Here is a 25,022-nt window from a genome sequence, read left to right as displayed (position 1 = left end):
AGTTATCATGCCCTTAAAAGTTTAAATGCACTTTAAAAGAAAGTATTCTAAACCTTTTTGCCCTAAGCGAACTGATCCCACCCTTCACAGATATTTACTTACCAGGATCTAACTGCTGCATCCTCCTCTGTTCATTTATATCCTGTTCCATATGTTCCACATGTCCTCTCTCCCCTGAACACACAGGCGCACAAGAGCCTCAGAAATTTCTATGGGGCCCATCTACTTTTGTATAATTATTTTTAAGCATAGGATTTTGATCCATGCCCAATCTAATTAAATAAATAAAATTGCTTTTTTTTTAAAATAAATATAGTTATGGGGGATGGTATGGGGAAGACCTAAGAAAAGTGAAACTTCATATATTTTCAAACTTTTATTTCACTTTCAGCACTGAGTCTTAACATCCTGTCAGGTATGGATGTGAAGTTACACTTAAAGGAAGTGTACTCACCGCGCCTAGTGTTTAAACTAAATAGTAAATTATAAAGAAAGTAATAAAAGCAGCAGCAGCAGTAGTAAAAAATTGTGTGAAAAAATAGACCTGTATTTGACTATCTACAGCGCCTGCTAAAATATCAATTAGGTGTGTAAAATACTGTGCAAACAATATACAAATATATATATAAAAAATATATATATGAGCCCAATGCTTGATTGATATTGTGCGAATATTGATTTAAATACATAAAATAAATAAATAATGTGACATGTGAATCAATATTGTGACATGAATTGCATATAACAAATATATTTAAAAGTTCATCATGTGATAATAAATCAACAAGTGACAATGAAAGTTCCAATTTTTTGGTTTTCTTCAGTGCAAAGGATTTCTTCAGAAGTGGGTTATAAAGTCAAGGTGCTCAGTGATATTTTCCACAATTATTGTGACTTTTCTTAAAAGTGCAGGTGCTGGTTTCCTTTATCCTGTGGTATGTTAAAAGGTGGGTGACTTACCAGATGTAATGGGTCTCGTATATCATATGATATTGAGACCAATCACGCTTGTAGGCCCTCAGGGCCACGGTAGGTCCCCTTATGGTGCCTACTGGATATGCAGGTTATGGTTCCTCCTCACCGTTCCACGCATCAACATACAGTAGATGGGTAAAAGAGATAAAATGCTCCAGATAGTGTGATAAAGTTTAAAAGGTTTTATTTCCCATAAAAGCAGTTTTTCCAATTAAAAAGTCGTCAATTGTAGGCAAAATGGGCTAAGGGTCCCCGTGAAACGAATGTACAACCATGCAGAGTGGCGAGCGGAGGTAATTCCGGCTTGCGCTCCAGTGTACGTCACGTGATGCGTTCCATGTCTGACGCGTTTCGTCACATCCAGTGACGTTTTCAAAGGACCACCATCTGAAGAAATCCTTTGCACTGAAGAAAACCAAAAAATTGGAACTTTCATTGTCACTTGTTGATTTATTATCACATGATGAACTTTTAAATATATTTATTTGTTATATGCAATTCATGTCACAATATTGATTCACATGTCACATTATTTATTTATTTTATGTATTTAAATCAATATTCGCACAATATCAATCAAGCATTGGGATCATATATATATTTTTTATATTTATATTTTTTATATATATATTTTTTTATTGTTTGCACAGTATTTTACACACTTAATTGATATTTTAGCATGCGCTGTAGATAGTCCAAATACAGGTCTATTTTTTTCACATCCTGTCAGGTAAGCAATGAAAGGGACGAGAGGAGCACTACTGATGGGCTGCGCTTATGGCATCAGCTGGCCTTTATCCACCCCTGAGTCCAAGAGTATTTATTCCAACACAGAAGTCCAAAGACAACGAGCTAACACTCTCCAGTGGCTTTAAGGTGCTCCCTTTATCAAGGCTTCCTTAAAACTTCTGGTTTAAAGAAATGTTCAACTTCTGTGGCTTAATAGAAGATTAATTCACTTTGGGAATAAAATGGCTCTTTTAACCCAAAAAACATGCAGCAGCCAGTTGTGTGAAGAAAGGCTGATGTAACGTTTGTCAAATTACTGATTAAAAGTTTTACTAATAAGTTTATTTAAATATCTATACAAGGGCATTATTCAGTGTTTATATACTGGAAATGTTCAGCATGAAAAGAGCACTGCTTTATAACATCCAATCTAAAAGAGATGACAGCTCCCTGATCTGGCAATCTTTGGACTTTGGTAAACTTCAACCGGTTCCTGCTGGCAGCTCCTCACCAATAAGTCATAGTTACATAGCTGGTAAGATTGAATAAAGACACCGGTCCATCCAGTTCACCCTGAGTGGGTGTGTGTGCGCACGCGCTCATGTCAAAAATCATATCCTATACGCCTGTATATTATGCTTGCTAAGATGCCCATCTAAGAGCTCCACATCTTACCACCTTGACAGTGTAAAACCCCCTAAGCAGTTTAAAGGAGTTGTAAAGTCAGAAGGATTTTTATCTTAATGCATTAAGATAAAAAAACCTTCTGGATGTAGCAGCCTCCCCAGCACCCCCTAACACTTGAACCTGAACCCCTTCGCTCTCCAGCGATGTCTATGAGTACCTCAGCCATCCGGCACTCTCTCTCCTGATTGGCTGAGACACAGTCATGGCACCATTGGCTCCCGCGGCTGTCAATCAAAGTCAGTTACCCAATAAGGAGAGAGGGGCAAGGTCAAACGGAAGCTCTGTGTCTGAATGGATGCACAGAGCTGTGACTCGGCTCGGGTGCCCCCATAGCAAGCTGCTTGCTGTGGAGGCACTCGATGGGAGGGTGGAGCCAGAAGCAGGAACAATGGACCCGAGAAGAGGAGGATCCGGGCTGCTCTGTGCAAAACCAAATGCACAGAGGAGGCAAGTATAACATTTTTTTAAAATAACAACGAGACTTTACAATCACTTTAAGCTTAAACTGCTTCTCCTCCAATTCCATTGAGTGGCCATGTGTCTTCTTACACTCTCTGAGACTGAATACTTTACAAAAAACAGTATCTCTCCTGCGCTCAAGTGGTATGCGGAAAGGTGAATGTTCTAGGTGTTTTTTTAGGCACAGATAAGGTGGTCTTGCTGCCCCCTCAGGACCAAGGGTATCCAAAAAATGCTGTAAGACAATAACAAGATAAGGGCGCAAAGACCTTGTACATTACCACTCTGCAATTTTGGCTCTGAGGAAGAGGGTTCTCCCTCGAAACACGTAAGCCATACCAGGTTTTTGTGGACGCCATCATGCTATCCAAGTGTTCTGGAGGCTTGGGGTTCCCATTTTCTACATGCTTGTACATATCCTATGTTTGTGAGTATATTGTACGCTACCCATCTTTGATTTTAATAAACTTGTTAGTGGTAATGCACAAGGACGGTGCACCCTTCTCTTGGTATTGTCTTACTGAATACTTTACCCCTATGTTAGAATCACCACTGAGGTATAGATCGCTATCATATCTCCTGTCAAGCGTTTCTTGACAGGCGATATTTGCGTAACGTTTGTTTCCTCGTAACTGAGGTTCTCCAGTACCCATATTAATTTTGTGGATGATGGCGCTACCAGGTGACTGTGAGACAACTCTGCATACTTGTTGACTGTAAGTAAAGGCAATTTTGGTCCTCCATTTGTTAAAGGAGACAAAGATTGCTGGTTGACCAATTATAATTATTTTTGCAGAAGTGATGATTCACTTTCCCTGAAAAAGACATTGATTGAATTGTTGAAGAAACGCGTTGGAATTCCAGTGTTACTTCGGCATCCACAGCCACTATGCGACATGGATGACAGCAGATAACATCTTGAATCACCAACTTTTCTACCATTTCCAACAATCGTGTTCTCACACGTTTTCTGTATACTGTTTGACATAAATGTATGCTATCAAACAATTAAGATGTCACGCCTAAATAGATTTGAAGACCTCAATAATAACTTTTTTTTATGATCTTTTGTATCTAATAAAATGAATATATTTTAGATAAAAACCTTCTATATGATTGCCTACAAAATCCCAGCCCCTAAGCACATCCTTTCTGAGGACTGGTGATCAGAAGTGGATGGCATCCTCCAGATGTGGCTGAATCAGAGTTTTATAAAGTGGCAGGATTATAGTTTTTTCTCTTGAGTAAACACCCTTTTTAATACATGCTAATAGTCTGCTAGCTTTGCTTGCTGCAGCCTTCCATTGCACGCCGTTGCTGAGTCTGTCATCCACTAGGACCCCTAGATCATTTTGCGTCCTGGATTTCTCCAGAGGTTGTCCCCCCCTAGTGAGTAACTTGCATTTATATTTTTAGCCCCCAAGTGCATTACTTTACATTTTTCAACATTAAACCTCATTTGCCATGTAGCTGCCCACCCCTTTATTTTATTTAAAGTTTCTATATCCTGCTGTGAAGTTCATGCACTGCTTAGCTTTGCTGTGAAATTCTTGCACTGCTTAGCTTTGTATTGTCAACAAACATTAATATTAAACTATTTATTTCATCCTCTATATCATTTATGAATAATGTAAACAGAATTGGTCCCGGGACAGAGCCTTGAGGTACCTTAGCATGTACTCAGAATTTTCTGAAGTGCTAATTATCCCCACCCTTTGGATATGGTCCTGTAACCAATTTTCTATCAATGTACAAACCCTATGGCTTATGCCTACAGACCTCAGTTTGCAAATTAAGCGTTTGTATTGAATGCATTTGCAAAATTCAGATGCATCACATCCACAAGCATTCCCTTATCTAGATGGCAGCTCACTTCCTCATAGAATGTTAACAGGTTGGTTTGGCAAAAACGACCTTTCATAAAGTCATGCTGATTTCTACTAATACTGATATTGAATTTATCAGCAAAATCTTGGATATAGTCCCTTATCCCTTCAATAGTTTACATACTATCGATGTAAGACTTATTGGCCTGTAGTTTCCAGGTATAGATCTCTGTCCTCTTAAATATTGGTACCATGTTGGCCCTTCGCCAATCCGCTAGCACCATTCCTGTCGGTATGCTGTCAGTAAAATTCGGAATAGCAATCTGGCTATAGCCGGAGATCTTTGAGGACTCTCAGGTGTAAGCCTGGTGGTCCAGGTAATTTTTTTTTGGGGAGAAGCTTTTCAAGTCTTTTTTGGACACTGGCTTTTGTAAGCCACAAGGGTACACTTTGTGATCCATTACTAATGATACAGTCCCAATTACTTTACTCCTCCTTTTCCTTAGTAAAAACTGAAGAGCATTTAGCACAGTTGCCGTCATCCTTTATGGTGTCAGTGTGCTCTGACACCTCACTTTTTTACTATTAATATGTATTAAGTATGTTTAAAGTATGTTTATTTTTTGGAATTTTCTTACTCTCCTCTGCTGTGTCTCTCTCGTGGGCTATCTTAGCCACCCTGATTGCATCATTACACTGTTTATTGCATTCCTTGCAGTGTTGAAATGCTAACAATGACCCCTCTGCCTAATTTTTTATTTATCATTATTTGTTTTTTAGGGTCTTTTTTTTTCTTTTTAATGTGTCTTATTACATTAATGTTTAGCCACCCAGGTCTAACCTTAGCTCTTTCATATTTGCTGTCTATTGGAACGCACTGGCTGATACCTCTATTTATTATTTTGCTAAAGAACTCCCATTTATCCTCAGTTTTCGTTGTTTCTAGGATTTGGTCCCATTTAATATCTTTTGGTTAGCGTTGGGACTGTCTGAAGCATGTGAATCACACATCCACCTACTATACATCCTACACAGCCTAAGCAGGAATTTGATTGGTCAAAGTATTCTTGTTTACGGTGAAGCTTGACTAAAAAGCTTGTTCCCCAAGGTCAACAGCCACCTATTTAGTATTGATGATATACTGTAAGAAAATAAATTCCCTAAGGGACAAAAGATCAGGGATCAGAGGATTTTTATAAACCTGAGTGGCAATGAAGAAACACAAAAGCCTTGGGCAGGCAGGTTACATCCTTGTAAATGCTTGATCTTTTCCTAAGCTGGTATTAATACTGGACACACACCTTTATCACTGAAGTCATCGACAAGCACAATCTCTGCGATCAGCTCAGGTGGAGATCGGTTGAGCACGCTGTGTACTGTACGCAGGAGGGAAGACCAGCCCTCGTTGTGGAAGGGGATGATCACACTGGTGTTTGGCAGCTTGGACGAGTACAGCTTGGTCTTGCAGCTAGAAAAATCAGAGAGGACATAAAAGGGACAGATGTCAGCTTCACATGCAGAACATGCCCTGAGCTCATGTCAAATGAGGACAGCACAGTAATGTCTGGGAAAACACCAGCTGAGAGGTGTGAAAACACAGATGGGTTTGACAATTGGCTATTTGTACAGCTCCATGTGATGATATGAACGAGGAAGTAAGGATGCAGAAGAGGTCTCATTGGAGAGATTCCATCGAGAGAAAGCAATTTATCATCCTTACAGCCTCAATCACACTCAGCACTAAATCTCCAGCGTAATTCTGATCATGTTCAGATAAATGAAGATTGCAGCAATGCTTTCTGGAGCTCTGACTAGCACACTAATGATACATGCTGCCATAAAGCATTATTATAAATCGTCCACTCTCATTAAAGGCAAATTACAACTAAAACAGAATTTTTGCTGCTGGCAGGAACAGACAACTTGATTCAACTTCTTCTTAGATCTCTTTGAGTCTCCTATTTTTAAATTTCCCTCTGGTACCTTGTGCATCTGCCCCCTCCCTATAACTCCAGGAAGAGAGAGAGCTAAAGATATATATCCTGTTCCATCACTAATTTACTATACATTATAGATAGAGAGGTGTAAAATCTACACAAAGACAGAATTCAATGATTTGCAAATCTCATACATTTATAGAAGCAAAGTCATCCGCTAAAACAATGATTTTATTGAATATATATGGCCTATGGTTATACCCTGAAATGTGGGTTGAGATTTTAGAAGGCGGAGAAGAGGCTCCAGTGCTAGGTTAAAAAGAATAGGAGAAAGGGGCATTTTTTTTAAAACTAAAATGGTACATTTTCGCAGTTTAAACATTTGATATACTTTGAATATTGTGAATAAAAATGTGATTTTTAACTTACTGTGAAACATATTTCTCTGATGTTCATTGATGGACACTCCTGAGAATCTTGACCAGTCGGTTATAACGCCCCATACAGGAGTAGGATACTAGGCAGAAAAAAAGACTCCACTACCCCTATGGGCAGTCCCAGGAGGTATACTTCCCTTCTCTGCTATAGGTAGAGTTTTATCACAAGCGGTTTCAGAAGTATTACAACTCCATAGAGGAGCAGGGGCTGTGTCCTTCAATGAACATCGGAGAAAAGGATTTTACGGTAAGTAAAAAATTAAATTTTCTCTTTCGTTCGTTGACGGACACAGCGCCTGAGAATCTTGACCAGTGGGACGTCTCAAAGTCATGTCAAAACATGAGGGGTGGGAACAGCAAAAAAATTCCCAAAACTAAACCGTAGCCAACCAGGTAAAAGGGGCTCAACAAAAACAACTGGAGACCACTGAAACATAACTCCCCCCAAAGAGGGAACAGACCCTCCAAACAGCAGCCTGCAAAACCTTGCGGCCAAAAGAAGCATCCGCAGATGCCAACACATAGGGGTGCGACAAGATAACGCAATTCCGATACCCTGCACGCAGAGGTGATCGCCACCAAAAAGGCAACCTTCTGGGACAGCGGAAGTAGGGGAATCTCCTGAATATTTTCAAAGGGAGACTTCTGGATGACTGAAACCACCAAATGGAGATTCCAAGGTAGTAGCGGAGACCGCACTGTTTGAGTCAAATTTCGAACCCCCTGAATAAAGGTACGCACCAGGGAGTGCGTGGCCAAGGATTGTTAAAAGAAGAAGGCCGCCAAGGACGACACCTGGCCCTTGATGGTACTCAAAGCCAATTTCTGCTCAACCCTCCGTTGAAGGAAGGTCAAGACCTGAGCCACCGAGAAAGAGCAAGGGTGAACATTAAGCTACTCACACCACAAAATGTATGCTTTCCACGTACGATGGTAGATCTTCCTAGTGGTAGACTTCCTAGCTTTCAGCAATGTCAGAATCACAGACCAAGGCAAACCTCTATCCTTCAGCACCTGGCTTTAAACAGCCAAGCCGTCAAAGCCAGCGACTGTACAGCAGGATGGAAGATCAGATCTCGGGACAACAGATTCTCCTTGAGAGGCAGTCTCCAAGGGGCGATGACGACTACCCGCACCAGGCCGGCGTACCAAGACCGGCGAGGCCAGTCCAGAACCACTAGAATAACCTGAATCCCTTCTGTCTTGATCCTGCTCAAGAGTTTTGGCATAAGCTTGAGAGTAAGGAAGGTGTAAATTAGACGATACTGGCCCCATGGGGCCACCAGCGTGTCTGTGGAGTCCGCCAGAGGATCCTGTGAATGTGCCACAAACCTTTGTTGAGATAAGCATCGCCAGCTAGCACCCTGCCACCATACCAGGAAGTGGACCAGACCACCCAAAACAGCCCCAGCATATGTGGAGGGGGGATACTGGAAAGGGGGGGTGCCTGTCGGGAAGGAGGGGGACCCGGGGGTCCGACTGTCCCAAGGAAGGGCCCACGTCCACCTCAAAACCCTCCAGGGGGAGAAGGGGGACGGCAACTCACCGTACCAGAAACTAGATGGGCACTGCTCCAGACAGAACCCCTCTCCATCGAAATGGGGGGGGGGCTGTTGGCCAGAAAGAGAACTGTGACTCGGGCCGAGACCCGGTCGTATGCGACCTCGTGAGACATTTAACTCGCAGGCCAGCCCCCTTCCAGTGGGGCTATGTCGCGGCCAAACTAGCGCGGAGCTGAGGTCTGCACGTGCGCTCGCTGGCCAGATTGGGGTGACCACTGGATCTAGATTATCCAGCCAGTTGCCAAGTCGGGCAGTTGATTGTAGATCTCACAGGAAAAATCCAGGAGAAAAAAATTATATCTAAAAAGAAAAAAATTTGCTAGGACCAAAGATCCCAACAGGAACAAGGTCCTTACTCCTGACTAGGCAGAAAAAAATGAGTGCCTATAGCAGAGAGAGGGAGTATACCCCCTGGGTCTGCCCATAGGCGTAGCCAGACTTTTTTTCTGCCTGGTGTCCTACACCTGTAGAGGGCAGTATAACCCAATGCTTAAGAATATCAGGAACTGTGTCCGTCAATGAACAAAAAAGAAAATGCATTTTAAGTAGAGTAGGGAATAGTAAGAATTTCAGACAATGTTATTGTTACAGTCTCCTGTCTCCATTTGGTCATATACAGTAGATATACCAAAGGCAGTGTCACATTTAGCATTCAGTGTTTACCTTGGTTTCTTTAACTACCTACATGTAGAAATCTACTTTTTTTTGTTAGAAAATTACTTAGAACCCCCAAACATTATATATATTTATATATTTTTTTTTAGCAGAGACCCTTTAAAGTAAAATGGTGTGATGCAATTTTTTATATCACACGGTATTTGCGCAGAGTTCATTTATGTTCGCAACAATACCTCACATGTGGTGCGATCACCGTTTACATATGCATGCAGGAGTGATGTATGCGCTCAAATTTGCACGTAAACACGGTGGGACGGGGATGCTTTTATTATAATTTTTTTTCTCTATTTTATAAAAAAATATACAGTGGGTACGGAAAGTATTCAGACCCCCTTAAATTTTTCACTCTTTGTTATATTGCAGCCATTTGCTAAAATCATTTAAGTTCATTCTTCTTCCTCATGAATGTACACATAGCACCCCATACTGACAGAAAAACACAGAATTGTTGACATTGCTGCAGATTTATTAAAAAAGAAAAACTGAAATATCATATGGTCCTAAGTATTCAGACCCTTTGCTGTGACACTCATATATTTAACTCAGGTGCTTTCTATTTCTTCTGATCATCCTTGAGATGGTTCTACACCTTCATTTGAGTCCAGCTGTGTTTGATTATACTGATTATACTGATTGGACTTGATTAGGAAAGCCACACACCTGTCTATATAAGACCTTCCAGATCACAATGCATGTCAGAGCAAATGAGAATCATGAGGTCAAAGGAACTGCCTGAAGAGCTCAGAGACAGAATTGTGGCAAGGCACAGATCTGGCCAAGGTTACAAAAAGATTTCTGCTGCGGTTCCTAAGAGCACAGTGCTCCATAATCCTCAAATGGAAGATGTTTGGGACGACCAGAACCCTTCCTAGAGCTGGCCGTCCGGCCAAACTGAGCTATCTGGGGAGAAGAGCCTTGGTGAGAGAGGTAAAGAAGAACCCAAAGATCACTGTGGCTGAGCTCCAGAGATGCAGTCAGGAGATGGGAGAAAGTTGTAGAAAGTCAACCATCACTGCAGCCCTCCACCAGTCGGGGCTTTATGGCAGAGTGGCCCGACGGAAGCCTCTCCTCAGTGTAAGACACATGAAAGCCCGCATGGAGTTTGCTAAAAAAACACCCGAATGACTCCAAGATGGTGAGAAATAAGATTCTCTGGTCTGATGAGACCAAAATAGAACTTTTTGGCCTTAATTGTAAGCGGTATGTGTGGAGAAAACCAGGCACTGCTCATCACCTGTCCAATACAGTCCCAACAGTGAAGCATGGTGGTGGCAGCATCATGCTGTGGGGGTGTTTTTCAGCTGCAGGGACAGGACGACTGGTTGCAATCGAGGGAAAGATGAATGCGGCCAAGTACAGGGATATCCTAGACAAAAACCTTCTCCAGAGTGCTCTGGACCACAGACTGGGCCGAAGGTTTACATTCCAACAAGACAATGACCCTAAGCACACAGCTAAAATAAAGAAGGAGTGGCTTCACAACAACTCCGTGACTGTTCTTGAATGGCTCAGCTAGAGCCCTGACTTAAACCCAATTGAGCATCTCTGGAGAGACCTAAAAATGGCTGTCCACCAACGTTTACCATCCAACCTGACAGAACTGGAGAGGATCTGCAAGGAGGAATGGCAGAGGATCCCCAAATCCAGGTGTGAAAGACTTGTTGCATCTTTCCCAAAAAGACTCCTGGCTGTATTAGATCAAAAGGGGGCTTCTACTAAATACTGAGCAAAGGGTCTGAATACTTAGGACCATGTGATATTTTTTAATAAATCTGCAACAATGTCAACAATTCTGTGTTTTTCTGTCAGTATGGGGTGCAATGTGTACATTCAGGAAGGAAGAAGAATGAACCTAAATGATTTTAGCAAATGGCTGCAATATAACAAAGAGTGAAAAATTTAAGGGGGTCTGAATACTTTCCGTACCCACTGTATGTATATATATATATATATATTTTACACATTTTTTATTTTATTTTTTTTGTAATAACTTCAACACGGAACAACATCCCTTGTAACAGCATGAGCCGAGACAGTTCCTCTTAATGGAGAGATTTGGGAGTTTATTAGACCCCAAATCCCTCCTCTGGCCCGCAATGCAGCCGATCAGACCAAGATCGATCGGATCGGCTGCTTCTCTGGCCACTGGTGGCCAGGTAAACAAAGGGGTGGAACCGGAAAAGATGAATACTCGTCCCTCCAGGTTTCCCGGGTTACAGAGAGAGAGGAACAACGTCAGGTCCTCTCTCTCTGTACCAGGCAGCCATCGCTGCCAACCGTATCGCTCCCGGCCCCTGCGATGGGTCAGGAGAGCCCTGGAGAGGTGGCGGAGGGAGGGGGGTGGTACCCCCTTCCACCACCCGCAGAAGTAATCGAGTGGCTAATTAGTCACTCAGATTACTTCTGAGAAAAAAGGGAATCGCCGGCTGAACAAAATGTTACTGGGATGATGCCTGTAGGTGCAGGCATCATCCCGGTATTACCACTGAACCCCAAGGGTATACAGGTACGTCCATTAGGGGGAAGTGGTTAAGCGTAGGGTGCACATTGCAGAATGTCACAAGAGGAAAAAGATCCATATGGTACCCTGCAATCAGGCAAACGCGCCTCCCTGATCATTTGTTGGAGCGATAATTTTGCTTTAAAGTTCCAGAACCAATCTGCAGAAGGTTGCAGTGAAATTGTGAGTATACGCATGCCTCCCTAACGCTTTGCAATTCTTTTCGACACTAAACCGCAGTCAGCAGAAGGATTACATTGAAAATGAAATTACATTTTGACTAAAGGTCAATTTGGTTCACTTGAAGTCCTTAATAATGAAAACGTTTTGCCTGCTGCGTGCACTTCTATGATTGTGACTGGCCAAGCTGCCAAGAAGAAAGATGAAAATAGGCCAGGCAGACTGAAACCACACAGGCGTCGTGCCAGAGATATGCAATGCTATTCGATTGTGCTGATCACCTACACAGCTAAATCCATGACTGTGAACCAGTCTTTAAAGATTCCAAAGGAAAAAGTAGCATTTTGTTTGAAATAATGAGATACTGATACAACTCTAGTTGTGAACAAAGACCTACTTTTTTTGCAATGAGAAAGCAGCTACTGAGCAGTCTAGTCCAACCCCGAAAAATGTTATACGAGGGGTCTTCAAAAAGTTTCCGCACTTTTATATTTTAGTTGGAAACGGTGTGGGTGGGAGTATTATTAATTGGTCGTACCAGAGAGTGTCATGTGATTAGTCTGTCTGTCAAGTCGGCTGACCTTGCAGTTTAGTATACGAGTTGTCACACTGGGGGGAAGATGGCTGCGAAACATACAAAAAAAAAAGTGTGGAAACTTTTTAAAAAATCCACGTGTATCCTAACACCCCTCCTGACAAACCTAATAGCCTATTTAAAATGGCAATTTTCTATATGCAGGCATCATAAAGTTTGTTCTAGTAAGAGCAGACACCCTACACTGACCAGGCATAACATTATGACCCCCCTCCATAAATCAATAAGGCCTGTACTCCACAAGACCTTTCAGGGTATGCTGTTGTATCTGCCACCAAGCCATCAGCAGATTCTTTAAGTCCTCTAAGATGCAAGGTGGGGCCTCTATGGATTGGACTTGTTTTTCTAGCACATCCCACAGATGCTTGATTGGATTGAGATTTAGAGAATTTTGAGGCCAAATTACAGCTCAAACTCATTGTTTTCCTGAAAACCTTTCCAGAATTTACCAGACTAGGCCACCTTCCTCCATTGCTCCATGGTCCAGCTCTGATGCTCATGTGCACATTGTACGCACTTTTGGCTAGGGACATGGGTCACGATGGGCACCCTGTCCAGTTTGTGGCTACACAGACCCATGCACAACAAACTGCAATGCGCTGACACTTGCACACAGAATCCGGTGCAGCTGTACATAGTTACCAATCAGCTTCAAACTCCAGCTTGTTCAGTAAGTCCTGGTCCACACTGGGGCAACTTGTCAGGCGACTTAGCCACCTGACAAGTCGCGCCCCATTCAGTGCAATGGAACCGTTCTAATCGGAGCAACTCAAGTTGCACTGACTTAGAAAAAGGTTCCTGCACTACTTTGGGGGCAACTTGCACTGACTTCTATTAGAGAAGTCGTTTGCAAGCCCCACTGAAGTCGTGCTGCATGGGACGGCTTCAGAGTCAGGCGACTTCGAAGCCATCCCCAGTGTGAACCCAGCCTTAAGCTTTGACAATAAAACCTAGAAACTGATTGGTTACTATGCACAGCTGCACCAGATTTTGTGTTCTCCAGTTTTAGTAACACTTCCCCTTTCTGTCAGAACTAGCATTAAAGTGATACTAAAGGTATTTTTTCTTTTACTTTAATGCATTCCTTGCATTAGGGTAAAAAACTATTTCTCTGCCCCCCCCCCTCCCTGTGTGAAGGGGAAAGAGAGGCGAGAATAGATCCAACGCTGTGCACAGCTGCATCTATTTGACCCTTTCTTCCTCTTCACACAGCACTTGAGCCATTGGCTCCTGCTGCTGTCAATTAAACGCAGTGAGGATGAAGTGGGGGGCAGGGTATTTCCTGCTGTGTGTGTCTATGGAGCGTGGCTCCATAAGCATACAGCTCGGGAGCACGCAGAGACTGTGCGACCCCATAGCAAGTGGTGTGATATGGGGACACACAAAGAAGAGGAGCCAGGATCGCCGTTGGGGGGGCCCCAGAAGAGGAGGATCCGGGTGGCTCTGTGCAATACCACTGCACAGAGCAGGTGAGTATAACATGTATATTATTTAATTAAAAAACATTTTTTGACATTAGGAACACTAACTTTTTCAGCAATTTGAGCTATAAAAACTGTATACCAATTATAACAGCCCTAAATGTGCTTATTTATATATAAACATACACTAAATTAAATTAATATATGAAACTGTGCATGAATCAATAAACATGTGCTTACTTAATAGTGAATGGATAAAATCATCATCGATACATGTGCACAAATAGTGATAAATCCAATAAAAAAAAAAACGTATCTATATTGTAACTCATCTGTATCCAATAATGTGCAAGTGAAGTCCCCTTCGATGACGGCTATATGCTGAAACGTGCTAGATGTGGATCGTGATGTTACCCCTGCGCAGATTGTCCGCTCGCGGCTTGATAGTACCACTAGCACTGGCAAGGCATTTACAACTAGCGAGTATACCTTAGTGTCAGGATGACATTCCAAGAAAATGAGTTGAATACATTCTTTTGCAAATAAAAGCCTATACTGTTTTACACTATGAGTTCTCCTCTTTTCCCCTCTATGCCTGTATGAGAGTTTCCGAATATGAGTGGATAAATGGATCTGCATCTTTGCATCAGAGAGGGATACGGCAACTACAAGTGAATGAGGAGTTTCCTAACCCTTTATGCACTGGAGAGGATGGTGTGAGCTGGGTAAATATCCGAGTACCCATTGGATTAAAGTCCTTTAGAACACTATAAACAAGAAGAATTTGTGTTTATTTATAGACCCCATCTGTTGATCCTGCTGTAGTGGGGAGTACAGTGAGTGTTCGACGTTCAGTCCCCTGGGGATCACTAGAAAGCATTTGAGATCACAGTTTGGAACATTTTTATGAACAGTAGTGGAATCACTTGGTTGGAGGACTGCACTTGCACTTTATTGCACACAGATGAGTTACAATATAGACAATCTATTTTATTGGATGGCCTATCACGATTTGTGTACTTGTATTGATGAGGATTTTGTCAGTTGAATTATTATCTATGCACATGTTTATTTATTGATTCATGAGCAGGTTAACTTATTAATTTGATTTAGTGTATGTTTACATATCAATAAGCACATTTAGCACGGTTACAATTGATATAAACTTTTTATTGATGCCTTTGGGTTATTAGTAACTGCAGCTTTTGTTATATACATTTTATTTGATATTTGTCACATTCTCATCATTTTTTTCACTTATCCATTTTTTTTTTTTTTTTTTTAAAGCCCGTAGCGTGTGAAACACACTCAAAAGACTTCACCCGGTGCATAAAAAAGTGCACACACACAAACGTGAGGAACACACTGACCAATTGGACTGAATCAGATTTTTTGGGTGTGAACACTCATGTGACCCGATTCCAGCACAGCAAGAAAAAATGGTCATGCAGCATTTTGGTGCGGATGCGGTGCCATTTGAGCTATACAAAATAAATGGCTCAAATCGCACCGCACAGACAAATGAGTGTGGTGTGATTCCTGTGTGAATCAAATGTGATGTGTCGCATAGAAACAGTGTGAACCTAGACTCGGGGACAACATATACACTTGCTGCCTAATATGTCTCACCCAATTTCAGGTGTCAAGTGGTCACATTGTTATGGCTGATTGGTGCATAGTTCCTCCTCCTAAGAGCAGGCACTATACAGTTCCTCTTACTAAGTGTAGGCTCTATATAGTTCCACCTACTAAGAGCAGGCACTACATAGTATCCCCAACAAAGAGCAAGCACCATATAGTTTCTCCTACAAGGAGCAGGAACCATAAAGTTTCTCCAGCAAAGTGCAGGCACTATATAGCTTCCCCTACTAAAAGCAGGCAACATATAGTTTCTGCAAGAGCAGGCACCATATATCTTCAACGGAGATCAGGCACATTATAGTTCCTCCTAATTTAAGCAGGGAACATATATGTTTTCTCCTACTTGTTTACTTTTTTTTTCCATTCATTGTCTGTGCTGCTTACTCCCTGCGTCTCCTTTCAGCCACTTCTTGTGTACTTGAAGTTCTTTGTGTCACCTGCACATCATGACTCTGGACCTGCTTCCTAAAAGTAACATAGGGTGACAGTGCAGAAGCACAACTGGGAAACAGCTGTAAAGCTTTTTATGAGATGGAGGTTCTATATACTTTAAAGAATTTCAGGATGCAAAGTTAATGCATCTGTGTATGCATTAATACATTGTTATAAGTTTTTTTTTTATCTAATCAAAGCAGTGCATATACATGAATTTGAAATGGTATTAGCCAATTGTAATCCCTTGTAAAACAGAGCTGAGACCGGGAGAAGAGGCACAAGAAGCAAATTTGTTGCATTTAGGTGCTCGTGTGCTAATGGAGAGGATGATCCTAGAGGATGCTGGGATGAGACAGCAGAGTGTAAAGCTGGTCATACACTAGCTGAAAAAATGTGCAAACTCATTCTCGAATAACGAAAAATCGGCCGTGAGAGCAGACAATCGTGCCATCATGTAATGACTGAATTTCGAACGATAAATCGTTCAATCGACAATAAATCCGTTTTTCGCTCAGTTTGTCACATATGCCTAGTGCAAACAGTTCAGGTGAGAAACACATTAACCTTTCAATTTATCGTTCGTTCGGCAGAATTTTACAAACCGTTCGTTTGATTTTTTGGCTCTGAAAAGTTAAAACCGATTTTCTATTTGTGCCCATTAACCGGACGACAAACGAACATACTGACCAAATTACAGATTTTCAAACTATTTTTCGGCTAGTGTATGGCCAGCATTAGAGAGATGAGGTCATTAATCTGCTGCTGCTTCTTTTAGGCCCCTTTCACATATGTCCGATCCTGTCCGTTCCGTTTTCTGCTCAGCGGGTGATCGATCCCCCGCTGCTCTGTGTGCGGAGAGGGAGGTGTCAGATCCCCGCTCTCCTCTATGGGGGAATCGGATGAGAATGGACCGCCTGTCCGTTCTCATCCGATCCGCCAGACGCATGGAAAATAGGGTTTCCATCCATCCGGATTTGATGGACAGGATCGGATCGGATGTCAGCGGACATGTCTCCGCTGACATCCACTGCCCAATAGGGATGCATGGGGCATCCGTTCAGATCCGCCTGAAAAACTGAGAGGCGGATCTGAACGGTCCGCATGTGTGAAAGGGGCCTTACTGTTGCATCACAGGCTGAGAGTGGGACAAGACCTGTAAAGGCTGCTGAACTGCTCGGTCAGACAGGACTGTGCTATGTAGCAGAATTGTGCAAATCCCAGGACTTGATGGGCAGAAATAAAAATCATATATGAGAGCAATTATAACCACTCTCATATATGTATTTAATCCATTTAATTAACCGTTTGCCTGGAGCGAAGCTTTAACTGCAGAAAAGTGATTAACTGCTGCAAGATACTGTGCATGTATGGTCCAGTCTGACAGCGAAGTCAAGAGGCTGGAACTGTGTCTCTTTTTTTCTCATAATTAACACACATATAGATTTAATTCCTAAAAGTGGTCTACATAAATGCACATTTGCTACTCAAGGATATAATTATTTGATTCATTACATAGCATTTGCACATTTGTCCCTTTCCATAGCAGTTAATGTGGCACAGTGTGCCCTGGTGTGATCTGTGCTGTGAAGGCTGCAGTACTGTGTGCTATACCCTCATAGAAATCCTCTGTTTTAGGCAATAACCCTTATAAGCCTAGCTGATGCATAAAGACATTGTCACGTACTAACAATTAAGAATGAGTTATACTCTTGTCAGACACCAAGTGAAAACTGGAAGACAGAAAGAATACACAACAGTAAAAACACAGGCGTACTGTGAAGAATAGTTATTAAAGCCTAACTGCAGGCAAAAAGCTATATGCACACAAGTCTAATGCCTCGTACACACGGTCAGATAATCGTACGACATATCGTTCGAGTAAAGTAGCATGCTACAAAATGTCGAATGCAACCATGTGTACTAACCATATGATTTCTGTCGTACGATTGTGTGAAAGCAACCAGAATGCGTAGCCACGTCTTGGAAAGTGATGTCACATATAATAACCTGGCTTATAGTTATTTCGCTATTTCCGATCATGCGCGGTGTTTGTCGAACGATTTTTAGCGGACGCATAGTGTACTAATTACACGATTGTCGTTCGCGGGGCTATCGTACGACAGAAGTTTTCCTGTTTGTCCCTTCGGATTTTGTTGGATGAACTGTTGTGATCGGCTGTCGAAAGCTGTGTACTAACGATCAGATTATCGTGCAACCAGGTCGAAAGCGAGTTTTTTCGTACGATTATCTGACCGTGTGTACGAGGCATAAGGGAGCTTAACCACTTCTGGACTGGAAGATTTTCCCCAGACATGGGAGTAAGTCACACATGTGCAAGTCACAAGCAAGTCTCAAGCAAGTCCCAAGTTACTGTGGCGAAAAGCAAGTCAAGTCGAGTCCCTGCTAGAAGTCAAGCAAGTCAAGTCATTTAATTTGGTCAAGTCACAAATAAAGTCAAAATACTGATCTATGAAAAAATATACCAAGGTATAAGGATAAAAATCACACAGGTGATCAAATACCACCAAAAGAAAGTTCTATTTGTGGGAAAAAAGGACATCAATTTTATTTGGGTACAGCGTCATACGACCGTGCAATTGTCTGCAGTGCCAAATCACAAGAAATGGCCTGGTCATTAAGGTGGAAAATCAGAGGTGGGGGACTCGAGTCACATGACTTGACTTAAGTCAGACTTAAGTCACCAGTTTGAGGACTTAAGACTTACTTGACTAAAATTAATAAAAGACTCGACTTGACTTTGGCTTGGTATTCATGACTTGAGACTTGACTTTGACTTGAGACAAATGACTCGAAATGACTTTACTTTTTTTAAGTTATTAAATATTTGCATTTTCTCAAGATGTGTTAAAGCAAAATTAATGTGCCTGTTATGTTTCTGACACCACAGTCACTTAAAACACCTCAGTGTGTTCTGATTTTTAGGACACTGGCTGTTTACCAATGGAAATACTTAACATGTTTTTAGTGACTGTTATGTTGAAACATGACCGGACAAAGTATTTTGAGCTGTTTGGGTATTCAAAGTGTTTCTTTAATATGCCAAGAAAAAAAGCACTAAGCAGTTTTGTTAATGTTGAAAATAAAATAAAACCTTTCCTGACCACTGACTTAACTGATTTAAAGGTGAAAATTGGGATAGATCAGTGTTTTGAAAGGTATAGCCTTAATATTAAGGCCAGCTACAGCGCTTGCGGAGTATAACCCTAATGGTGAAATCCAGTAATGGTTCACTAAAATTTGACAAATTAAAACTAACAAGTGGTATATGACAAGTAAAAAGATATAAAAATATCAGTAAAGGTATTAATCAATAAAAATAATAATAATATGACTAGTTAAAGTGCTTGCTAGACAAACTTGTGAGGTTTGCAAAAAAACACACATTCATTGATCTAATAAATTAATATGTGCCACAATTTGCATCAGTGACTTAATAAATATTAAATAAATAATGAATCAATATATATAATCAATAAATAAGGCAAAAAATGGATATTGATTGATCACATGTATTAAAGTCTAAATTCGGTGACTGTAGTGCTCAAAATTGATTAAAAAGTCCTTTGTGACTGTATATTTCCAATGGTTCAAAAGTGCAAGTGCTCAAACTTGGGTGTCCATGAATTCTGGGACATCGATTCCTTTCACCCTGTTTGTAAGTAGATTGAATCACTTACCAGATCCTATGGGTCCTATATGCCTTATAGCATTAGGACCACTCGCGCTTAATTGCCCCCAGGTCCTCCAAACAGCAGCCTGCAAAACCTTGCGGCCAAAGGAAGCATCCACAGATGCCAACATATCCACTTTATAGAACTTTGTGAAAGTGTGCACCGAAGACTTCATGAGTCACCAGGAGGACCCCACAAAAAGTATAAAACCCTGCTAAGTTACAACCCCCACCGCTCTGGCAGCCCACCTGGTTGCCAGCCACAGAGCACCAATCGATCCTTAATAGAGAGGGAGAGGACCCAACCAAACTCACCAACCCACAGAAACCAGGCACCGCAGCTACCAGGAGAATCTGCACTGCAGGAATGGTGATCAGGAAATGAAAAGATCCAGTAGTCAGTACCAGGGGATTAGGAGGGGCTCCCACCGCCTAAATTGCCGCCGGACAACACAAACATGGCCTCCGTGCATGAAGCACACAGGCTTCTAGAAAATGCCAGCCCCACGAGGGATCCCTAGGCCTCACAAAAACGGCACATGCAGAAAGGAGGGGGGGCCTGGCAGGAGCCCCAACCAGGTACAGCCCCCCCCCCCCCACCCTTGATCGCCCGGATCACCGGCGGTGTACCCCCCCGCCCCCACCCTAGGTGGTGGACCAGGCCACCCCAGTGTCAGTGAAGGGAAGACAGATGGGGGGGGGGGGGCGAGATGGCCCATAGGGACCACTCGATGAGGGGGGTGCCTAATGGGAAGGTGGGGAACCCATGGGTCCGACCGTCTCATGAAGGGGCCCATGTCCACCCAAAAAAACCCTCAAGGGGAAAGGGGGGGGACTGTTACTTACCATACCAGGAAGCAGGTGGGCACCGCTCCAGACAGAACCTCCTCTTCATTGAAATGGGGGGGCTGTCAGCCAGGAGGAACGCTGCGACTAGGGTCAAGACCCGGTCGTATGCGACCTCACTAGGCGTTTAACTCGCAGGCCAATCCCCGCACGGTGGGGCTATTTCGTCGCCGACCTAGCGTGGATCTGAGGTCTGCGCACGCTCGCTGACCAGACTGGGGTGACCACTGAATCTAGATTATCCAGCCCGTTGCCCAGTCTGGCAGTTGATTGTAGATCTCATAGGAAAAAAATCCAGGAGAAAAAAATTCTATCTTAAAAGAAAAAATTGCCAGGACCAGAGATCCCAGTAAGGAACTAGGTCCTTACTCCTGGACTAGGCAGAAAAAAAACTGAGTACCTATAGCAGAGAGATGGAGCGTATACCCCCTCGGACAGCCCATAGGCGTAGCCAGACTTTTTTTCTGCCTAGTGTCCTACTCCTGCAGGCGGCAGTATAACCCAATGGTTAAGAATATCAGGAGCTGTGTCCGTCAATGAACGAAAGAGAAAATACTGATTTCTACGTGTAAACAAAAAGTGTCAGAATAGGCCTGGTTCTTAGGTGGAGAGAAAATAACTTTCAGTCAGGTTATAACATTTGTTTTCAGATTCTAACAACTTTTTATGGGGACTGTGCAGTCTTGAATGCTTTCCCCTCTGAACAGGTTTCCATTTTCTTTGACTTTTTAGTTAAATACAAGTTCATTACACAGCTAATAAGTCTAAAGATAAACAATATGTTGCCAGATGGCAGCAAAAAATGCAACCATTTGGAACATCACTAGAAACAATCAAGGGGTATGGTAATGAGCGCTTCCAATTATCAGAAGGATGAAGACTTTTTCTGAATCAGATGCTGGTATCTATAGTTCTAAAAGATTTCAATAGAGAATTCCCTCCTTCAAAATTGTCACTTCCATCACTGGCTGTGGCCATTATAACTGGTGTTATGTAAAGAAGAAACAAATTATTTATTCAGTCTGGGTCGAAGAGAGTGATACCTTCATCAAGAGAAGCAAACTACTGCAAAGAATCCCTCTGTGTGAGAACAGAGGGTTATAAGAGACCGGCAGCTTATTAGACCCACCAGTTTTGAGTAGCGGTGGAGTACACGCTAAGGTTTTGAATAAGCATTACTAAGACCATAACTTGTGTTTTTTTTTTATCCCCCCACCCCCTCCCCCCCCTTTGTCCATGGAAAAAAATCCCAAACCACTGCCCACTCTCTACATGCTCCCAATATGTATTTCCCAATGGGTAGCTTTCCTATCAATTGCGGTCAGGACAAAAAGCGATGAAGAATCTTTCTAGCAGGGACCCAGGCAAAAGACACGTCCTTAGGAAGCTCTAAAACGTCTAAAAATGCTTTTATTGCGGTCTGTGCCTTCCTGTCCTGGTGACAACTGCCCCTCCTATTTCATGTCCTAGCAATAAGGAGACAGGAAGTAAAGGAAAATGTTTCAAAGGGGGTCCAGAGCTAGAATCAAAAATCTTACAGATGTCAGTAGCTGCTAGCGATAATCCCAAGAGAATCCAGCAGGCTGGTTGTACCCAAATTATCGATCAACTTGAAAAAAGAGGGAACCCCCAATTGGTGGGACTATGAATGCGACTGAACACTTTAATAAGTAAAAAAACATCAAAACGTTATTTTGTACATACATAAAAAAGAGAAAATTTGAACAAAAAAGACAAAAACACGACAATGTAATATGCTAAAATTGCATGCAATGACAGTTTAAACTCAATATAGAAGACTCCAGGGTACAAGTGGTGAGGAGAACCGGAGAGACCCTACGCGTTTTGGGTAAACCAAAATTCAAATCACATAATGTACAACTTGGGTCTTCATATAAACAGAGATGAGCTGTCGATTAAAAACCGGTAAGGTATACCAGTAAGGGAAGATGCGTAAAAATATGTGTACATTGGAAATCAGGCATCTTCCCTCACTGGTATACCTTACCGGTTTTTAATCGACAGCTCATCTCTGTTTATATGAAGACCCAAGTGGTACATTATGTGATTTTAATTTTGGTTGATCCCTGAAGAAGGGTTTTTACCTGAAACGCGTAGGGTCTCTCCGGTTCTCCTCACCACTTGTACTCTGGAGTCTTCTATATTGAGTGTGAACTGTCATTGCATGCAATTTTAGCATATTACATTTTCATGTTTTTGTCTCTTTTGTTCAAATTTTCTCTTTTTTATGTACAGTAAAACCTTGGTTTGAGAGTAACTTGGTTTAAGAGCGCTTTGCAAGACAAGCAAAATTTTCAAATAAATTTTGACTTGATATACAAGCGATGTCTTGATATACAAGTAGCCTCAAGTCACAGCTGAGTATAAAAGAGAAGAGAGGCACCTCTAAGTGTAGCAATATGGTTAAATTTAATGAAGGTACAACATTTAGCAACTCACATGGTTGATGATTGGAACAGGCACATCTAAGGATGCAGGCATCCAGGCTAAAGCTGTCCACATAGACCAACCTCCGCACCGCCATCTACGTCATCCCTTCCATGCTGCCCCTCGCTTTCAGATCACTTTACTCCAGGGTGGTCTTCCCGGTCAGGATTACAGACTGGCAGCCGGCGGTGCAGAAGATGGTCTATGTGGACAGCTTTACCCCGGATGCCTGCATACTTAGATGTGCCTGTTTTATTCATCAACCATGTGAGTTGCTAAATGTTGAACATTTATTAAATGGAACCATATTGCTACACTTAGAGGCGCCTCTTTTCTCTGATACTCTGTAGCTCCTGCTGGATTTTGCTTCTAATTCCCTTGTGGAAGCACCATTTGTGGATGGACATTTTATGGTTACACAACCTATCGCAATGCTATAATCTTTTTATATTGACTATAAACTGAAGGACTTATGAATAAATGGTTGTAGAACGAATCATCTGAGTTTCCATTATTTCTTATGGGGAAATTTGCTTTGAAATAAGAGTGCTTTGGATTACAAGCATGCTTCCGGAACGAATTATGCTCGCAATCCAAGGTTTTACTGTATGTACAAAATAAAGTTTTGATGTTTTTTACTTATTAAAGTGTTCAGTCGCATTCATAGTCCCACCCATTGGGGGTTCCCTCTTTTTTCTACTTACTGGGATGATGGCCACTGACACTTAGGTACTAGGTGATGGGGCAACACTTATACGATTGATCAACTTGGTACATTCAGCCTGCCCATTGACAGTTCGAATCTTGGCTGGTTCCTAATGGTTAGATTTTCTTTCATGCAATCACTGGTTGCAGCAAAGAAAATCGCTTGATTTTTCCCATTAACACAGTGTTGATGGGGGAATTTCTCCCACAGAGCTATTGTGTTCTCCCGGCAGGGGGGTGGGGTGAGTTGCCCCAGCCAGGAGAACATACAGTGATTATTACCAGCTGCTACAGCCACTAGCAATAATTGCATGAAAAATCTGGCAGGCTGGTTGTACCCAAGCTGATCAATCGATCAATTTGGATACAATCAGCCTTCCCATACATGGTTCGGATCTCTGACAGTCCCTGCTGAACCGGCTGAGATTTGAATATTATGGCCGGCTTAACACTATTCAAAACTGCAAAAACATTTTATATGGAATTCAACTTCAAATAATAATTTGTATAGCAAACTTTGCAAGAAGACAAAAAAAAAAAAAAAACACAAGACACCAATGCAACTCAATAACACCCCATCTTTATTTGACTAAACACATTTTCAGATTGTCGTACTTACTTAGGGTGCCGGATATCTGGAAGCGATCTGTTGAGGGAAATTTTATCACTGACATATATGTTGAATCCATTCTCTCGATAGGCCTGATCTACACGATCGCCATCTGTCATCTGAAATGGTTTTCCCTGCTCCCCATTTCCTAGAAATAATTCCAAACTATGATTAATCAACAGTTTTTAATTTAGTGCGGACATTATGGCACACAAGACAAACTACATATTAATCAGTAACATTATAGATTGTTTTTAGAAGGTTCCCACACTGTAAGCTAACCATGCCAACATTCTTTGTACTGATTCCAAACACAAAATGAAAAATGTACAGCAAACATTGAGTGGACTTAGTATTTGGTGTATTTTCTTGTTAGAGTGATTGTAACGAAAACAAAAAAACACAAACATGTTATACTTACCTGCTCTGTGCAATTGTTTTGCACAGGACAGCCCCGATCCTCTTCTTCTTGGGTCCCCCGCCAGCGCTCTGGACACTCATGCGTGCTCGCTCCCGAGCCGGCTCTCTATGTCCAAAAGACACAGAACACGGCTCAGCCCCGCTCCTGCCTCACTGGCTGTGATTGACAGCAGCGGGAGCCAATAGTGATTCAGGAGGGAGAGACCCGGGTCTCTTGATCATTGCTGGATGGAGATCGGT

At 42.1% G+C, this 25,022-nt stretch overlaps 1 protein-coding gene across 1 annotated transcript in view; it reads right to left on the bottom strand.

The window, feature by feature from the left end:
* Positions 1-25,022, bottom strand: part of GALNT10 (polypeptide N-acetylgalactosaminyltransferase 10) — a 419,073-nt gene that overhangs the window by 128,412 nt on the left and 265,639 nt on the right. Inside the window, exons 3-4 of the mRNA XM_082254883.1 lie at positions 24,372-24,510; positions 5,978-6,144 (exon numbers count right to left, since the gene is read on the bottom strand). Coding sequence (XP_082111009.1) covers positions 5,978-6,144; positions 24,372-24,510 — 306 coding nt within the window. The remainder of the gene's footprint in view (positions 1-5,977; positions 6,145-24,371; positions 24,511-25,022) is intronic.

The sequence above is a fragment of the Pelophylax lessonae genome (genome assembly GCF_965119305.1).
Source record: "Pelophylax lessonae genome assembly, chromosome: 4".
NCBI lineage: Eukaryota > Metazoa > Chordata > Amphibia > Anura > Ranidae > Pelophylax > Pelophylax lessonae.
Note: the sequence above shows the minus strand (reverse complement) of the source record. Positions and strands in the feature narration are given on the sequence as shown.